The sequence below is a fragment of the Rhea americana genome, unplaced genomic scaffold (genome assembly GCF_003343005.1).
Source record: "Rhea americana isolate MKP2758 unplaced genomic scaffold, rheAme1 scaffold_51, whole genome shotgun sequence".
Taxonomy (NCBI): domain Eukaryota; kingdom Metazoa; phylum Chordata; class Aves; order Rheiformes; family Rheidae; genus Rhea; species Rhea americana.
This window is the reverse complement of record NW_028186657.1, coordinates 4,340,271-4,354,786: the sequence shown is the minus strand read 5'-3', so window position 1 is coordinate 4,354,786 and position 14,516 is coordinate 4,340,271. Positions and strand designations below refer to the sequence as shown.

Genomic DNA, 14,516 nt, shown 5'->3' with positions numbered 1-14,516 from the left:
CGTCGGCTCCAGGGGAGGGAGCAGGCAGTGTCTTCTTCCACCAGTGCTCACCTCCCCCTCTCTTGTTACCTGTCTTGCAGAGTACAGGAGTCGGGATGGCTGGAGCAGGGAATGTCCTCAACGGGTGACACCACCATCCTACGGACTCTTGTGAACCACAGTTTGGTTCCTTACTGGCCCAGGACTTCACAAGGGATTGAATGACCTTTGTCACCCGAACAAATGTACGTGGCCCCAAACAGTTTCTGAACACCTCTCTTCTAGATCTCTATCCCACTTGAGAAGCTACAGTCAGGTTTGGCAAGGTTATACCCAGGAACTGTACCGGTACACGCCAAGCTGAGCTCAACCACTGTGCTCATAGCTTTTTCTGTGTAGGGATGACTTGTGTATATGATATTTAAATATTATTGTGCAATATACAATGCAGGGATGGGGACGATGGGGGCTTCATGTATTTTTATCAGTTATTTAAGTGTTTCCAGGAAGAATGAGCTGAGAGTCCAGGTGCTAGCTTTGATGGGTTTTTATTTAAGAAACAGGCCTGTTTGCTTCCCTCGGCCCATCCAAGCAGCTGCAGAAGCATATGTTGGTGCTATACAGAAACCACTGCCTCTTGGGAGAGCAGAACACAGCCATTGATAAACTTCAGTTTATTCTCTGTTTACAGTGGCTGGCAAGCTGGGCCATGACAGAGAGCAAGCACACCATGGAAATATTCCTGGTTGAAATAACTGGTGTGTCACTATGGATTTTGGTTAGTTGTAATAGAGCAGATTAAGCGTTTCCCCAATGTGACCATCTTCAGCAAGATCTTCACAACYTTTGTGTGCCCCCCACCCCCGCCCCTGGCACTCAGGTGTCTCACCACGGTGCTGTAAGACCTAAGAGCGCTCCCAGCATGGCCTGCAAGCACTCATCGGTGTCACTCAGACACAGATACGGTACAAGAGAGAAACTCTGGAACCAGGATACGGAGCAAAGGGCCAGAAGGAGGTTTAGCAAAGTGCTGAAACCTTCTCTCCACAGCATGGTACTGCCGATAATCAGTAGACACTTTGCATGTCTCTCTTTTTTTTGTTTTTTTTTGTTTTTTTTTTTGTTTTTTTTTGTTTTTTTGCCTTCAGCTGGCTGTTGGCTCCCCATATTATGAGAAACCGAAATAAATTTGCCCTATTGGTAAAACAGCAAAAATGTTAATATGACACATGGTGCTTTTGTAGGACAGCTTATTTCCTCCAGGCTTTTTTTTTCTAATGGAGAGAGCTGTCCATGTGCACTTTAAGCAGCTGATGGTTCTAACCCTGAGGACCTACTGTTGTGAACCTTTTTTTTTTTTCTTAATGGTTTGAGTTTTCATACATTTTGTTTTCTCTCAGGATTTTAAATGAAGACCTTTTGCTAAGTTGAAATTATTCTGTTTTCCTTGAAAGTATTTCCTAGGAGAACACAGGGAGTTCTGGAGGAGAGGTTGCACAATTGTTTTGTGTCTGTTCTAGCATGGACAAAAATCTTCCGTGTAATTGCTGCTGAGCAATCAGCTGAGAAATCATAATACTGGCTTAAAGAAAAAAATATTTTTCTGGTGAGTTTGTTTCCCTAAGATCTACTCCTTCAAAAACGTCAGATGAATCTTGAGCACTCAGATTAAATTTTTAGTTGTATTTAACAGTAATTCTGTAGGATGACTTAAACCAAATGAGTTTTTGCAACACTACTACCTCTTTCTCCACAAGGAAACAGTACACACAGTGTATCTTGAATTTCCAATTGATTATTCACAAACTTGATCATTCTGGACCTTTTATTACCTTCTATAGGCCTAGAAACCAAATCGGCYTAAATTATTCCTTTCTGAAATAAGGGATGGCAAACAAAAGACATCAACATTTTAAACTTTATTTATCTTTTTCTATATTTGGGGTCACTATCTTCAAAGACTCCTGCTGGTCTTGGTGCTTTGGTGCAATGATAAAACCAAAGGGTTTGTTCAAGTCCTCCTTGCCATTTTCCTGGCAAAAGGATGTGAAGGGAAGCTGGTGAGAGGGAAATTGTCCCTGCATCCCCTTAACCTTGAGCATTTTTCCCTCTGGTGCCACAGCAGCCCTCATTACCAGCTTCTCAACATTGAGATTAGTCAGCATCTGCCTGAGATGCTAAGAACAGATCCACCTCAACCTCAAACCACTAAATTTGTCATTCCTTTGGAGTCAGCTAAAGTGCCTGTGTAACAGCATGTTTTGCCGCTCACAGGTAGAGGTCTAGTTTTCATATGTGCTGGCCTCATAGAGCAGTTACCATAATATAGATGTAACCTGATCCTGTATCTGAGCCCTCACTGACTTCTGAGGACAGCAACATACTTCTGCTACAGCCCTTGATTTTTATCACATGAACACCAAAAACTGCTAAGAGCATTTTCATTGAACTTCATGTGAACATGGGCTCAGGTTTTTCAGAAATGCTCCTAGATACATAAAGCTCAGAAAACTGGACCTGCCCAAACCCTAATGGAAAACTTTAGTACTGGAATATCATAAAGCCTCCAAAAGGTAGTTTTAGTAAATCCTTTAAAATTCTCATATGTGTGCATGTTGGGTGAATGAGAACAAAGGAACTAGGGGAAGAGTAAGAGGTGACAGAATGTGATTTTTTTTTTTTTAAAGACGACTATATTATTTGGGAGAACATGTATAAAAATATGTTTCACTTCCATTACATCCATATGTTACTGGTTTACAATAATGCTCTCTGTGCATCTATGCAAATACTTGAAGAATGCAATTCATTGTGCCTTCTGCCTACTTTTTAATAAATTTATCACTTGTCATTAACAAATATGCTGTCACTATGTGATATCATTACAGCAGTCCAACCTTTCTTTTTAAATGTGGCATGTCCATGCCTGGAGCTGACAGCTTCATGGAGGAATGGCCTTTCTGCAGTGCAGTTCTGGGCAGCAAGAATGCTGAGTCCAGTCGGCATGCTATTTCTAAAATAACGCATAAAGCAAAAAAAACAAAAAAAAAAAAAAAAAAAAAAAAAAAAAAAACAAACACCTATTACGATGCCAAAACCGAAGTTAAAGAGATTTACTCGGATTACTTTCTGCTACCAAGGGAGGGCGCTGCTGTTTTACTTTCGGGCCACAATGCTCTCTTTGCTGCACTCAGGTTTCCTACAGTTTATTTATCCTTTACAGCTATACTAATAATACCAGAGAAATCATAAAACAAACAAACAAACAAACAAACACTTTCAGATACACACTGAAATTTTTTTTATAAAGAAATTCTTTATTTCCCTTTCCCATTTGAAAAAAAAAGTCCTGAAATGTTATTAAAATGAGAGATTGCAGCTTCCTCCCCACTCGTTAGCTAGACACAGAAACACCTCACAAGGTTGTTCTTGTTTAGCCCCTTCCAGATGTAGATAGTGGAGCTGCACTGTCTCAGGCCACRTCGGTGCTCACTGAGAGCCGGAAAGGCACGCTTACAGCACAGTCCGATACACGGTGCCAACAGACCATGCTGGTGGCATCTCGAGCCAGGACCTGGATGGCAGACAACAAGTCCAGCTCTAAGTCAGGAGTTGCACAGCCACTGGCCTCTTCAAGGGTTTATTAGTCCAGCTGAAGCTCGAGGTGGCCCAACCAGGGCTACTTCCAGCCASGGTAGCCCAGTGAAGCCAGCCCAGGCTTTGCTACTCCCCATTTGGGTCTTACTGTGAACGAATGGGCTCTGATGTCCCCGCGGCCCCTTCTACAAGTCCTAGCAGCACAATGGGATGAACTTTAACTGACTTAATGCCTTTTTTCCCCCCTTCCTTCCCAGCTCCACATGTTAGCTCTCTCATCCTTCCATCCTTACCTTTAAGGCAAAGGTTGTTTTGAGGGTGAGCTGAGAGTAGTGTAGTTAGTGCAAGTACCATGTCCAGAGAGAYGGAGAAGAGTGAAAGGGACCATTCTCAGATAAACTGCACCTTTACAGCTCTGCCAGGCTTCGCTCATTTATACCCACTTTTGCCCCTGCTCAGACCTCCTTTTAAAKAAAAAAGCTTTGAGGCTTAATAACAACAAAATAGACTGTGAGAATGCTGACTGGCACTTGTGAATGCAACCTCTCCGAGCCAGGGACCCTCCAAGGTCAAGGCATTTACTAATAAAAACAACCTTAATGCTTATAACTACTTGGTCTTCCAGGCTGAAAAGGCTTTCATAGACCACCAAGAAGTTTGGAGGAAGGTGGTGATCATCATGGGCAGAGAGCCTGTTTCTTCTGACATTTGGCTGACACTGCCAGAGCTCCCCTGCTTGAGCAGAGGCTGCCCCTCAGGTGAGGTCTGGATCAGGCCCTGCGGCTTCACCAAAACTGTTAGCACAGTCTGGGCACCATAGCTGCTATGGGAAAAAAAGAATAAATTTCATTTTAAACCAGTTAACCCTGCTGCACGAAAACTCTTGCACATCACAAAAGCTTAAATGATTTTCTCTGCCACAGTCCTGTAAAAACACTTTACAGCTTGGTCCTGCTGCTCAGCTGTAGTGGGCTTTTATTCCAGAATTCACCATATTGCCAGGTAATTAAAAAAAATGGATGAGCAGAATTTGAATAGCAGGAGTACACCATTCAGTCCCTGTCTTTCTTCACCATTTGTGATACTATTGTATATTTTAGATTTCATACAAGGGTCTAGAAAGGACTAATAATAATAATAAAAAAATCACTAATCAATGAGTCAATCAGGGCCTGGAAGTAAATACATCAATGTTATCTGCCCCAGGGGAAGAAGCGCAGAATAAACATTAAACTTCTCAACAGAGATCAGACTGGGCCTCAGAAAGGAGTTTTGTCCCAGCAGTATCATRTTTCAAGAGGATTTTCATTTTCAGTTACTGAGTAGATTAAGTCCAGTGATGATTAAACATAACCCTTGCTGACACGCTATTATAATGACCCAATCCAAAGCATGGTGAAAGACTTCATTGACTCTACTAGGCTTTGGATATGATACTGTTGATTTTATTTTCTGCATTTCTTTTTTAAATTGCTCGATAGCGTTCAGTGTACTAAAMTCAACCCATTCAGAGCAGCTTTTACCCGGCCTTCAGATCCTTGCGTATAATGCACTAGCTGTAGATCATGAATACTTTGGGTTTATCCTCTGGAACAATACTGGCGTTGTCCACATCTATCAGAATGTTCTTGTCATCTTGAGTGACTGGTACCTGCTCTCCACTCCGGAGGACCTGTGGCAGGTTCCCTAAGTTGACATCCATGTCTTTGAAGGCATGGAGTAGAAAAACCCCCAAAATGATGGTGAGGAAGCCACAAACTGTCCCAATGATGTCCACTAGAGTCATGGTCACCCACTCCTTAAAGAGGATGATAGATGTTGTGATGACAATGGTGGTGAACAGCACATAGTAGATGGGAAACACCAAAGAGGTGCTGAAAATGTCTAGAGACTTATTGAGGTAGTTAATTTGTGTAGTGATGGATGCCACCAGTGTGATGACCAGGATCCAAGTCAATGGGTACTTCAGCACAGGTCGGCCAGCAAAGAAGCCTTTGATGGCAATACCCAGGCCTTTGACTGATGACACGGAGAAGGCCCCAATAAGAGAGCAGATGGTGAGGTAGATGAGGATGTTGCTCTGGCCATAGCGAGGAGCAAGGTAGAAGATCAGGAGGAGGCAAACTGCCAAGAGGATCGCAGCGTAAGCGAGGAAACCTTGAAGGAGGAAACAACAACTTGAAACTCAGCTGAGGGCAGGGGGGACAAAGTAGAACACACTGTCCAGCTCAGAGAGAAAATACCAGTTTGCACACCAGCCAATGGCCAGATGTAACAGCTATTTTCCAAAAGCTGCCAAAGCAGAAGGAGGTTTGTGGATTTACTCCAGATGTGAATCACAGATCTGATAAAACCAATTTTCCCCACTAACTAGGCTCCATTCCTGGGTGTACCACCTAGCCCACAGCATACCTGGCTCTTTTAGCTTTGAAGTCATTTCATCCAGAGTTGTCACTTCCTCGTCCTCTGGGGCATGGATCACCATCACCGTGCTGCCCACAATGCTCAACATGCAGCCTAGTTTTCCCAGCAAGTTTAGCCGTTCTCCAAGTAAATAGGAAGACAGGACGGCACTGCACAGAAAAGAAAAACAACGTCTGCTGGTGCTTTAAAGTTCTTGAAAGAAGAACAGCAGCTAAAATAACAGGAAGAACAACCTTGCTTGATGTAAGGACACAAATCTGGAGTAAATTGATTCAATTAGTATGTATTACATTATTATGTTATTTGTATGTTATTAGTTGTTTTTACAATAATTTGTATGTTATTTCAATTGTACATTATTACAGATTCACATTCCAACTACTGCTAGTTGAGTCTGCTAGAGAGGCTCACGTATAGGTAGGATGAAAAAAAGCTCAACACATTAACACACCTTCAGAAAYATTTGCAGTGCTTCCAAAGTCACTCACAAGCTTCTGGTATTAGGAATTCTTTAGTACTCAAAGAAACGAATTCAAGGATCAGTGTAGYAGAGAAACACAGAAACAACAGAAGTGTTGCATTAATTTTAACTTGATCCCCAGAACTATTAAGCCCAGAGAAATTTTGAAAGGAAAGGAACTGTAGATATGTCTGCAAAATCAGCTAGTCATTTTCAATAAAAATAAAATGATGTGAGGCAAGACATCACAGCAATCTTTCTCAGTTTGCTTGTGTACTGCACAATAAAAATCTCTCTATAAAATCTTAAATATCTAGAATCATTTTTTGAATAGGAATCTCCTTTCTCAAAATAAAGTAATAATTTAAAAACAGGGTTTCAGCTCCTCAGGAACAGACAAGTATAAAAATACAACACTAGAATATCCAAAAAGCCCAGAAAAYAGAAGACAAATACAAAGACACAGACAAAAACAAGTTTGCTGATTTTTTTACACTTTTATATTTTTAGCTCTGTTCACTTAAAAAAAAAAAAAAAAGTATCCCTTTACTGCCTGAAGAAAGTAAGGATAAAGGAAGGAAATAACACTGATATTTTTAATAATTTAACTTGAACTGTATGGGGCTGCTAATCACGTCCATATGCAGTATTTCCAGAAGGACACACTATTTCGTTTAATGGTTCCCAATCCATCCCCAGTGAGGACGGCAACTACTAGTATATTTTTTTAGAGACTATCAAGACATTTTTCCTTTAGACAGAATAAATCATGTCAAGTCTTACTACCTGCCAAGACAAACAGGCAAACAAAAAAGTTAAATTGCAAACCAAAGACACGTAAATCACCTTATGAGCACACTCAGGGCCCCCAGCGGTGTGACAATAGTTGCAGGAGCGAAAGCATAGGCAGCAAAGTTGGCAGCTTCCCCTCCACCCACTAAACAAACACAAGAAAAACAAACAGCCAGTGAGTTACAATATGCTTTTTGTGTTTTCTCTTGTAGGCTTGCAAAGTAATAACAGGTCCACTGRGGAGGGGGGTTTTACTAGGGACTTCCGTGGTGCCTCAGTACAGGGTATCAAGGGCTGGGCCATGTCACAGCTGACTCACATGAGCTTGTTAAGCCCCAGTAACTCAGGCACCCCTGCAGCACATGTCTGCAGTAATTAATGAGTTAGTGGGTGGCAGCTGGGCTTAGAGGTTTTGTGGCTTGGAGTGTGTGGGTTGCTCTGGACCTAAAAGGTGCCTCCTTCATTGGCTTAGTGTCGCTCYTGGCTGAGCTGATCTTTGAACAATGAGCACTGAGGGCTCGCTCGAGCTGCTCCTGAGCAGTTGTGTTATGGTTGTTATGCWGGAAGAGCAAGGCTCTGCTCCAAAGAGCTGAACAGTTAGAGCAAGATGAGGACATCTTGAGCAGCTGCTGCTGCTGTGGGCAAGGCTGCTCTGCAAAACCCTGCAGTGAAATCTGCTCTTCTCTGCACTAGCTGCAAGTCCAGCTCTGGAAGACTTGTGTTACAGCACGAAAAGGAGGAGTTGAGGTTCATTCAAAGCAAGTTGTACTTAAAGAAGCTGCTACCAACACCTCCTTGTTATCTACGTTCTGGTGTGAAAGTAACCTTTCCTGAAGCCATCAGCAGCATGGGAAGCTGTTTGCCCTGTGCCTGGTGCAGAGCCAGAGCAGCTGGCTGCCTTATTACAGCTTAACATTTCATGCTTTTGATCATGTAAAACTGAGCTAACAAGTTCTACCAGCTTTGCAGGAGGGCTGCAACAGGGTGGCAAGGGAAATCCTCTGCAGCTTGGCTCATTGCCTCGGCTCTCCTTGAGGTACCTCTGTAGAGGACGATGGACCCCACCAGAAATAATGCTTTGAGACACTAGATGCTGGGCTCCTTCCACAAATGAGATGCAAACATGAATACTGCAAGTCTAGGCAAGTGGTTCCTACTTACTGGTTAGCAACCCAGCCCACCARAGCCAATCCTTCAGGTAGCCATGACCGCCGTCTCCTGAGAAAACAAAGCATGTAGATATTTAGGAGTAAACAAAAATGTTCTTCAGGGCAAGAGATGAAAAATTCCTCTCTGGAGAAGGATAAGTTGTAAGGAGAAGAGAATGGTGAAGAAAACAGTATGGAAGGACAGAAGACAGGACACGTGCCATCCAACGTGGGAGGTATGTTGCATCAAGGGATTAGCAGAAGCTGATGTTTAGGGCTGGACAATGCAAAGCAACAGAAAACARTTGCTTAATCCTGCTTGGCAATGGGAATGGTACATATCACCCCAAGCAGCAGAGACCATCAGSCTGGCTTCCAGGGTGCAGCCTGCTCTGCTGCAGCATGAAGTTCAGGACTGCRCTTCAGTGCCGAGACCTGCAGTTGTCCTTGCTGGTTAGTCTGGGGTGACTCAGCACCAAAACTGTCAATAGGAGCCCAGTAATAAACCCATCACTGAAGATCCATTGGCCTTGTGCCAAAAAACATCACTGGCCATTCATCACTGYTCCTCACGGAGGAACTGGGGGCCCTGGAGCAGATGGATGAGGGGCAGTGGAGCTCTTCCACACCTAGCACTTCTCCCTGGGCTGCTGCCACCCTGACCCTGGTGTGCAAGGCGACTACCTTCATCTCTTGCTGTGGAAACGCGTGTTGGTGCTAAGGTAAGGTCATGAGCTTTTTCCAAGTATAGACCAGAAACCTAAAGCAGGTTATGGCTTTGCAAGAAGGGGACTCAGATCAGTTGCTGGTGTGGCTATGGGGTGCCCTGGGTGAGGGGATTGGGGCGCATGTGGAATATGTGGGATGTGGTCCTGGATTGAGCTGTGCCACTGTGTGACTGTGGCAAAAGCTGCCTGCACCCTGTTCCAAAACTACACCTTTTTCCATGTGTCACTGTGCATTGTAGGCTCTCAGAGCCTCAGCTGCCAGAAATCTTAATGTCATCTTTATGTGGTTTAGTCATTTTGTGACACACAACTTCTAATGGAAAATGATTCCTAATATTAAAACAACTCAGTGAAAGAAAATGTGCATATAAATAAGGGAGCGTGGCAATAAGATGTCAGGAGCTAATCCACTTCTGATATTAGTCTACAAGCTGTTATATGAAAGGGATTTGACTCTTAAAATTGTAAATCCTGATTTTGCTGGGTCTGAGAGCACTATTTTATCACTTAAGTCCAATCTGACAGGAATGATCCTGTAACAGCAGGATTTGACCTGCACTTGAAGAAAAGGGATGTGCTCAGATACTATCAAATAAATAATGAAATTGAAAGATTAGATAGACTGTGCAAGGGGATATGAAGGATTTGGATGAGAAGTGTTCAGGATGTGTGGGGGAAAAAAATCTCTTGCCGGGACCTTAAGAGGACAGTGTTTGCTTCTTAAAGTTCCTCAAGAAGCTCACAAGTGCTGAAGTTCAAATATTGTATTCTGGAATTCCTTAGAAATTGCTGTTCTGTGTGTGTCTCATTATTTTATTCTTCTTCTCTCAAGAACTCTTKTTAGTTGACTGCGTTTTTTGTGATTAATCTTTATTGCTGGATAAAGCACTCTGAAAAATAGGAGGGGGGGGGTTGCTCTTTCTCTACTAGCTTGGCTCTGTTTTTGAAGGAGATCGTGCAGGAGAGAAAAACCTGAAATGATACTAAGATTTTTCTTGTGCAGAGATAGTGCTGAAAAACAAAACCATGCAAGTTCAGCTGTTGTACACAATCAGCCTAATGGCATGGGGATGGAGATGGGAGAGTGAGAYTCAAATGTGGTCTGTGGCTCTGGTTCTGTGAGCTTTGCTGCTCTGCCTGGAAAAGTTGCTTCAACTTTCCACACCTCTGTATTTCTGTGTATAAGGTGGTAACAGTGATATTGTTGTTCTTTGACAAATGAGAATTATTGGAAAAACTACTAAATCAGAACAGGGATGTAGCAGTATATTCCTATTATTTCATTTCCTAGTTATGCAACTAGGCGAGCTCCAAGGCAAGACTTMAGCTGCCGCTAGAGCGTATGGCTGCAGTGTCAATGGGACATGTTGAATTCAGCAGTGCGATTCATCCGTAAGCTATATTCCTCCACCATTCCCTATCCATATATACGTAGATTTAAATACATACCTCACCCAAAGAGCTTGGTGCTAGAGGAAAGCTATCAATGAGCATGCTGTCACTGAGCAACACACCTCAGGTATATCACTTCTACAAACCACAAGCAGGATTCAGACGCACACACAAATCCCAGGCATGCAGCACAGTCGTTCCGCATTAATACATGGTCTCTTGCTAGTGCAATTAAAGCACATGGAGCCACATTCTGATCTCAGAGGCCTGGTAGCAAAATTATGTTACTACTAGTTATAGGGCAGTTGTGGAGTTGTGYTGCTCTGCCTCAGTCTGACAAGGTGATGACTTTCATCTGTGCGAAGGCAGCAAAATCTCTCAGCTTTTTTCTGACCCCACATTATCCCATGCAAGGGCTGTGATGGGCATGTGTTAGTATGGTGGTGCATGTCCGGTCATTCAGTGTGTGTGACTCTTGCTATCTGTGGTGCAAGACTAGGGAATGACTGAGCCCTTCCAATGCAGGGCTCCGTAAAGGAGCTCCACAGCTGCAGTCCCTCTGCTGCTGCAAGTCCCATACACAGAAAAAAATATATGCACAAAAGGTCTTATATACTTGGCTGAAGGAAAGCCAAATGTGTACCCAGAGGAATTCCCTTGCCTTGAGTGGTGAGACTTGGATAACGCATTTGGTCCTGGGAACAGATAGAACTTCTCAYTCCTGACCCCCAAAAGCCTTACCTGCTCTGGTGCCTCCCTTCTCCACCAGTCGTAACAACCCCTTCTTCTTGAGGATGACGCTGCTTCCAATAAGAAAGCTGGAGAAGACAGCCAAGCCCAAACCAATGTAGAATCCATAATTGCTTTCCAGCTGAGTTACCCAGAAGTCATCTGAAGTCCTGTTGTCATGGTTGGAGGCAACTAGGTCAGCATCATTGACCACCTGGCATACAACCCGGTGAGAAAGGCAGGAAAGCGTGACCAGAGACCCTGTGAGACCACCATGGAGAGAAAACAGAATTTTTCACGTGACTAACAAGTCTGTTTCTATTGGTATACAGACTCCTTCAGCCACCTCTTCAAACGACTGCCTAACTGATGGGATGCTGTCTCTGTAACAGCTGATATCCAAGCTCCTTGCTAACTCCGTATGYAGATCTCAAGCTTGTACACCTAAACTAAGCACACCTCCTTACTGTCATATGGAAATGGCAATGTTGTTAACGACAGATTTATATAGTGATTTCCAGAATGGCAACAATCAAGCAGCTTATTACAGCACTTTGACACTGAATGTATCCGCCAGCTTACACACCATGAATTGGAAGGCCAGAAGGACTACTTTAATAATCCAATTGAATTTCCAAATATCTCTGCCATAGTCTCTCCATCAAGATCCAAAATCACAAGCTATTGATTTCTATCTTGCTATCCTGCAGTCTTGTAGATTCAAAGGTTTTTGAGCATATATATATATATGCTCATATATATCATTATAATCATATAATCAGTCAACTAATCCCAACAGCAGCCAGCTAGTCTACAACCTACTGCTTCTAGTCTAACACAGAATGACTCCAGTATTTTGTAACTATGAATTTGTCCCAGCTCTATATACTGAAATTCATCTGATTGTTCATAAAAAAGCAATAAGCTTGTCTCAAGACCAAAGTTTCCTCTCTACCCTGCCCCTACTGTGCAATGTTTGTTCTACCTATTTGCTGAATACCTGAGTGCTTGTAAAGCATATCAGATTCTGAAAGTGTAGAAGAATAAAAGCAGGCAAAGTTCTCCCCTGTTAACATCAAAAATACTAATACCCAAAGTCTCTCGCCAAGGTGCATTGCTGCATGTGGGTGGGAAAATTGCTGAGTTTCTTCTTATCCTCCCACTCCTACCACACCCAACGCATCCTTGCACTGCAGCCTTACCTCTGGGTGTAGGAAGGGCAGTGTGACTACAAGGTTAAGAAATAAAACAGCCAAGTGGAGTGTCACAGAAGTCTCTTATTAAAAAGGGTTTAATTTTCTGCCTGAGTTCATGTCAGAATTGTGCAGCAATTATCTGCCTTACTGCAAATAGAGACGTGCGATGGCTAACCAGTCACAGGACTGCTGGCAAGCTGGGCAGGGCAGCTGGGCAGAGACATCCCACGTTTCTCCTAAACCAGGAGCCTACCTTAGTTCTTCTGCAGTCTCACTCACTGTCTACTGTATGCGTAGCTTAGGATTTGGATACAGATTTTTTTTTTTTCCTCAGGGGAAAAAATTCTAATGACCTAGATGAGTTTGTTTGTTGAGATTCTTCCATGGATTTTTTTTCTTTTCTTTTCTTTTCTGATTGGAAAAAATTCCTTGACTGGGGAGACTTTCCCAGCAGAGCAGGGAAAGTCTCACCACCACCTCAGCTGGCTAAAAGGCTCTGCAGCATGCTATTGGGACGAACAAAAGGTAGTTGGGTAGGGTGARCGATCCATCTCTTGTATACCGAATTTAGTCTCTAAAGGAAAACACTCCCTCTTCCCTGCAACTTTTGGGTGGCAGGCGGAGCGCTTGGCACTTGCAGACCCGGCCTCGCGAGGCTTGCTCCTGCGCGGAGCCGGGTCCCTCGAGGGGAGCGGGGCGGCAGGTCAGGCCCGCGCCGGGAGGGGGAGCCGGGGACCCCCGCGCGGTGCGCCGCGGCGCTCAGCCCGCTCCCCGCCGGCGCCGAGCCGCCCCCGCCGTCTCTCCCCGGCGGGCGCGCAGGGCCCCGGCTCGCCTTCGCCGCCCTCGCCCCGCGCTCAGCACCCACCGTTGCTGCAGCTGCCGTTGGCCTCCAGCGGCTCCATGTCCTGCTCGTGCCGGGGCGGGCGGCTCAGAGCATCCCGCTGCCGACGGGAACGGCCGCTGCTGCCGGCGCTGGGCCGGGCTGCCGGCGCACCGGCCCCGCCGGCTCCTCCTCCTCCGGGCTGGGGCTGTCCCGCCGCTGGGGTCGGTGCGCAGGGAGACAGGGAGTGGATGCACATGCAAGCCTTGCACGCCCCCGTGCAAGCCATCCTGGGTGCAAGCCTTGCATCCCTTCGTGCAAGTCTTCCTCTTCCCCTTCCCCCCTCCCCCAGCCGTGAAAGCCATCCCCCGGGGCAAGACACCTGCCGTGAATGCGGCCCCCCTGCACCGTGCAAGCCCTTCACCCCCAGACCCCATGTCCGCTGCCTGATTAAGGTCTGAGAAGGGAAGGAAGAGGGTAGAGTAGCAGCTGCAGGCAGGCCGAACAGCCTTTGCGTGAATTTTGGACTAGGCTCTTCTGACTCTGCCTGGACTAAGCTCGGTTGATGGGCATGAATTTTTCCTCTAGATTTTTTTTTCCTCATTGCAGCGATGGGGAGCAATAGGAGAGAGAGGAAGAAGTTGCCATGAAGGCCAGAGACAGCACTTCTGGGTAGCTGGTGYGTGATTGCTGTTCTAGGCTAGTGTCTGAGGCTGTGGGACACATAAGCATATGCTGAGTGAGCTGTGTATGCTGCAAAGTTGTGGACTTTATACTCATGCAGAGAGCAGTGTACAGAAATTAAAAGTAAACAAGAAGAATTAACCCCCCAGTCATGTTTGTAATTCAGAAAAATTCTCTTCTTACCAAAAGAGGTTATAAGWGCAAGTATTCCTATAACTGGGAAACATTTCAGAAAGCGTTCTATTTGATTACTGAATCAATAAATACCAATCAGTGGTATTTATTATTCTCCACTTAGTACTAGCTGTGTGTGTATTTTATAGACGTGAAGGGCAAGGTTAGGGGAAGAGAAGCACGCAGAGGACTAGGGARTATGGATATGTCCTAATGGAAGTTTTATGGCAGAAGCATCATATAATCACTGTGCACCTTTTCTGCAGAGGGTCAGGCTAAATTTCTGTAATGGCCAGTCCTGGCCTTGGAGTCAGAGAGGGAAAAGCTCTCAGCAAAGGCCCGAAGACAAATATCAACAAAATGTGAGTGYGTAATTACCAGGGCATTTTTCTG

At 44.6% G+C, this 14,516-nt stretch overlaps 2 protein-coding genes across 2 annotated transcripts in view; one reads left to right on the top strand and one right to left on the bottom strand.

Moving 5' to 3' along the window:
* ADAM19 (ADAM metallopeptidase domain 19) overlaps positions 1–2,838 on the top strand; it is a 38,071-nt gene extending 35,233 nt beyond the window's left edge. Inside the window, exon 23 of the mRNA XM_085317958.1 lies at positions 81–2,838. Coding sequence (XP_085174084.1) covers positions 81–128 — 48 coding nt within the window. The 3' untranslated portion in view covers positions 129–2,838. The remainder of the gene's footprint in view (positions 1–80) is intronic.
* Positions 2,839–4,892: 2,054 nt separating this feature from the next.
* NIPAL4 (NIPA like domain containing 4) lies at positions 4,893–13,442 on the bottom strand. Its single transcript, XM_085317959.1, has 6 exons — positions 13,311–13,442; positions 11,262–11,510; positions 8,414–8,470; positions 7,307–7,397; positions 5,989–6,149; positions 4,893–5,733 (listed from the first exon to the last, which is right to left on the bottom strand). Exons 1-6 carry the CDS (start codon positions 13,345–13,347, stop codon positions 5,129–5,131), a joined length of 1,200 nt encoding a protein of 399 aa, XP_085174085.1. The 5' UTR covers positions 13,348–13,442; the 3' UTR covers positions 4,893–5,128.
* Between the last annotated feature and the right edge of the window lie 1,074 nt (positions 13,443–14,516).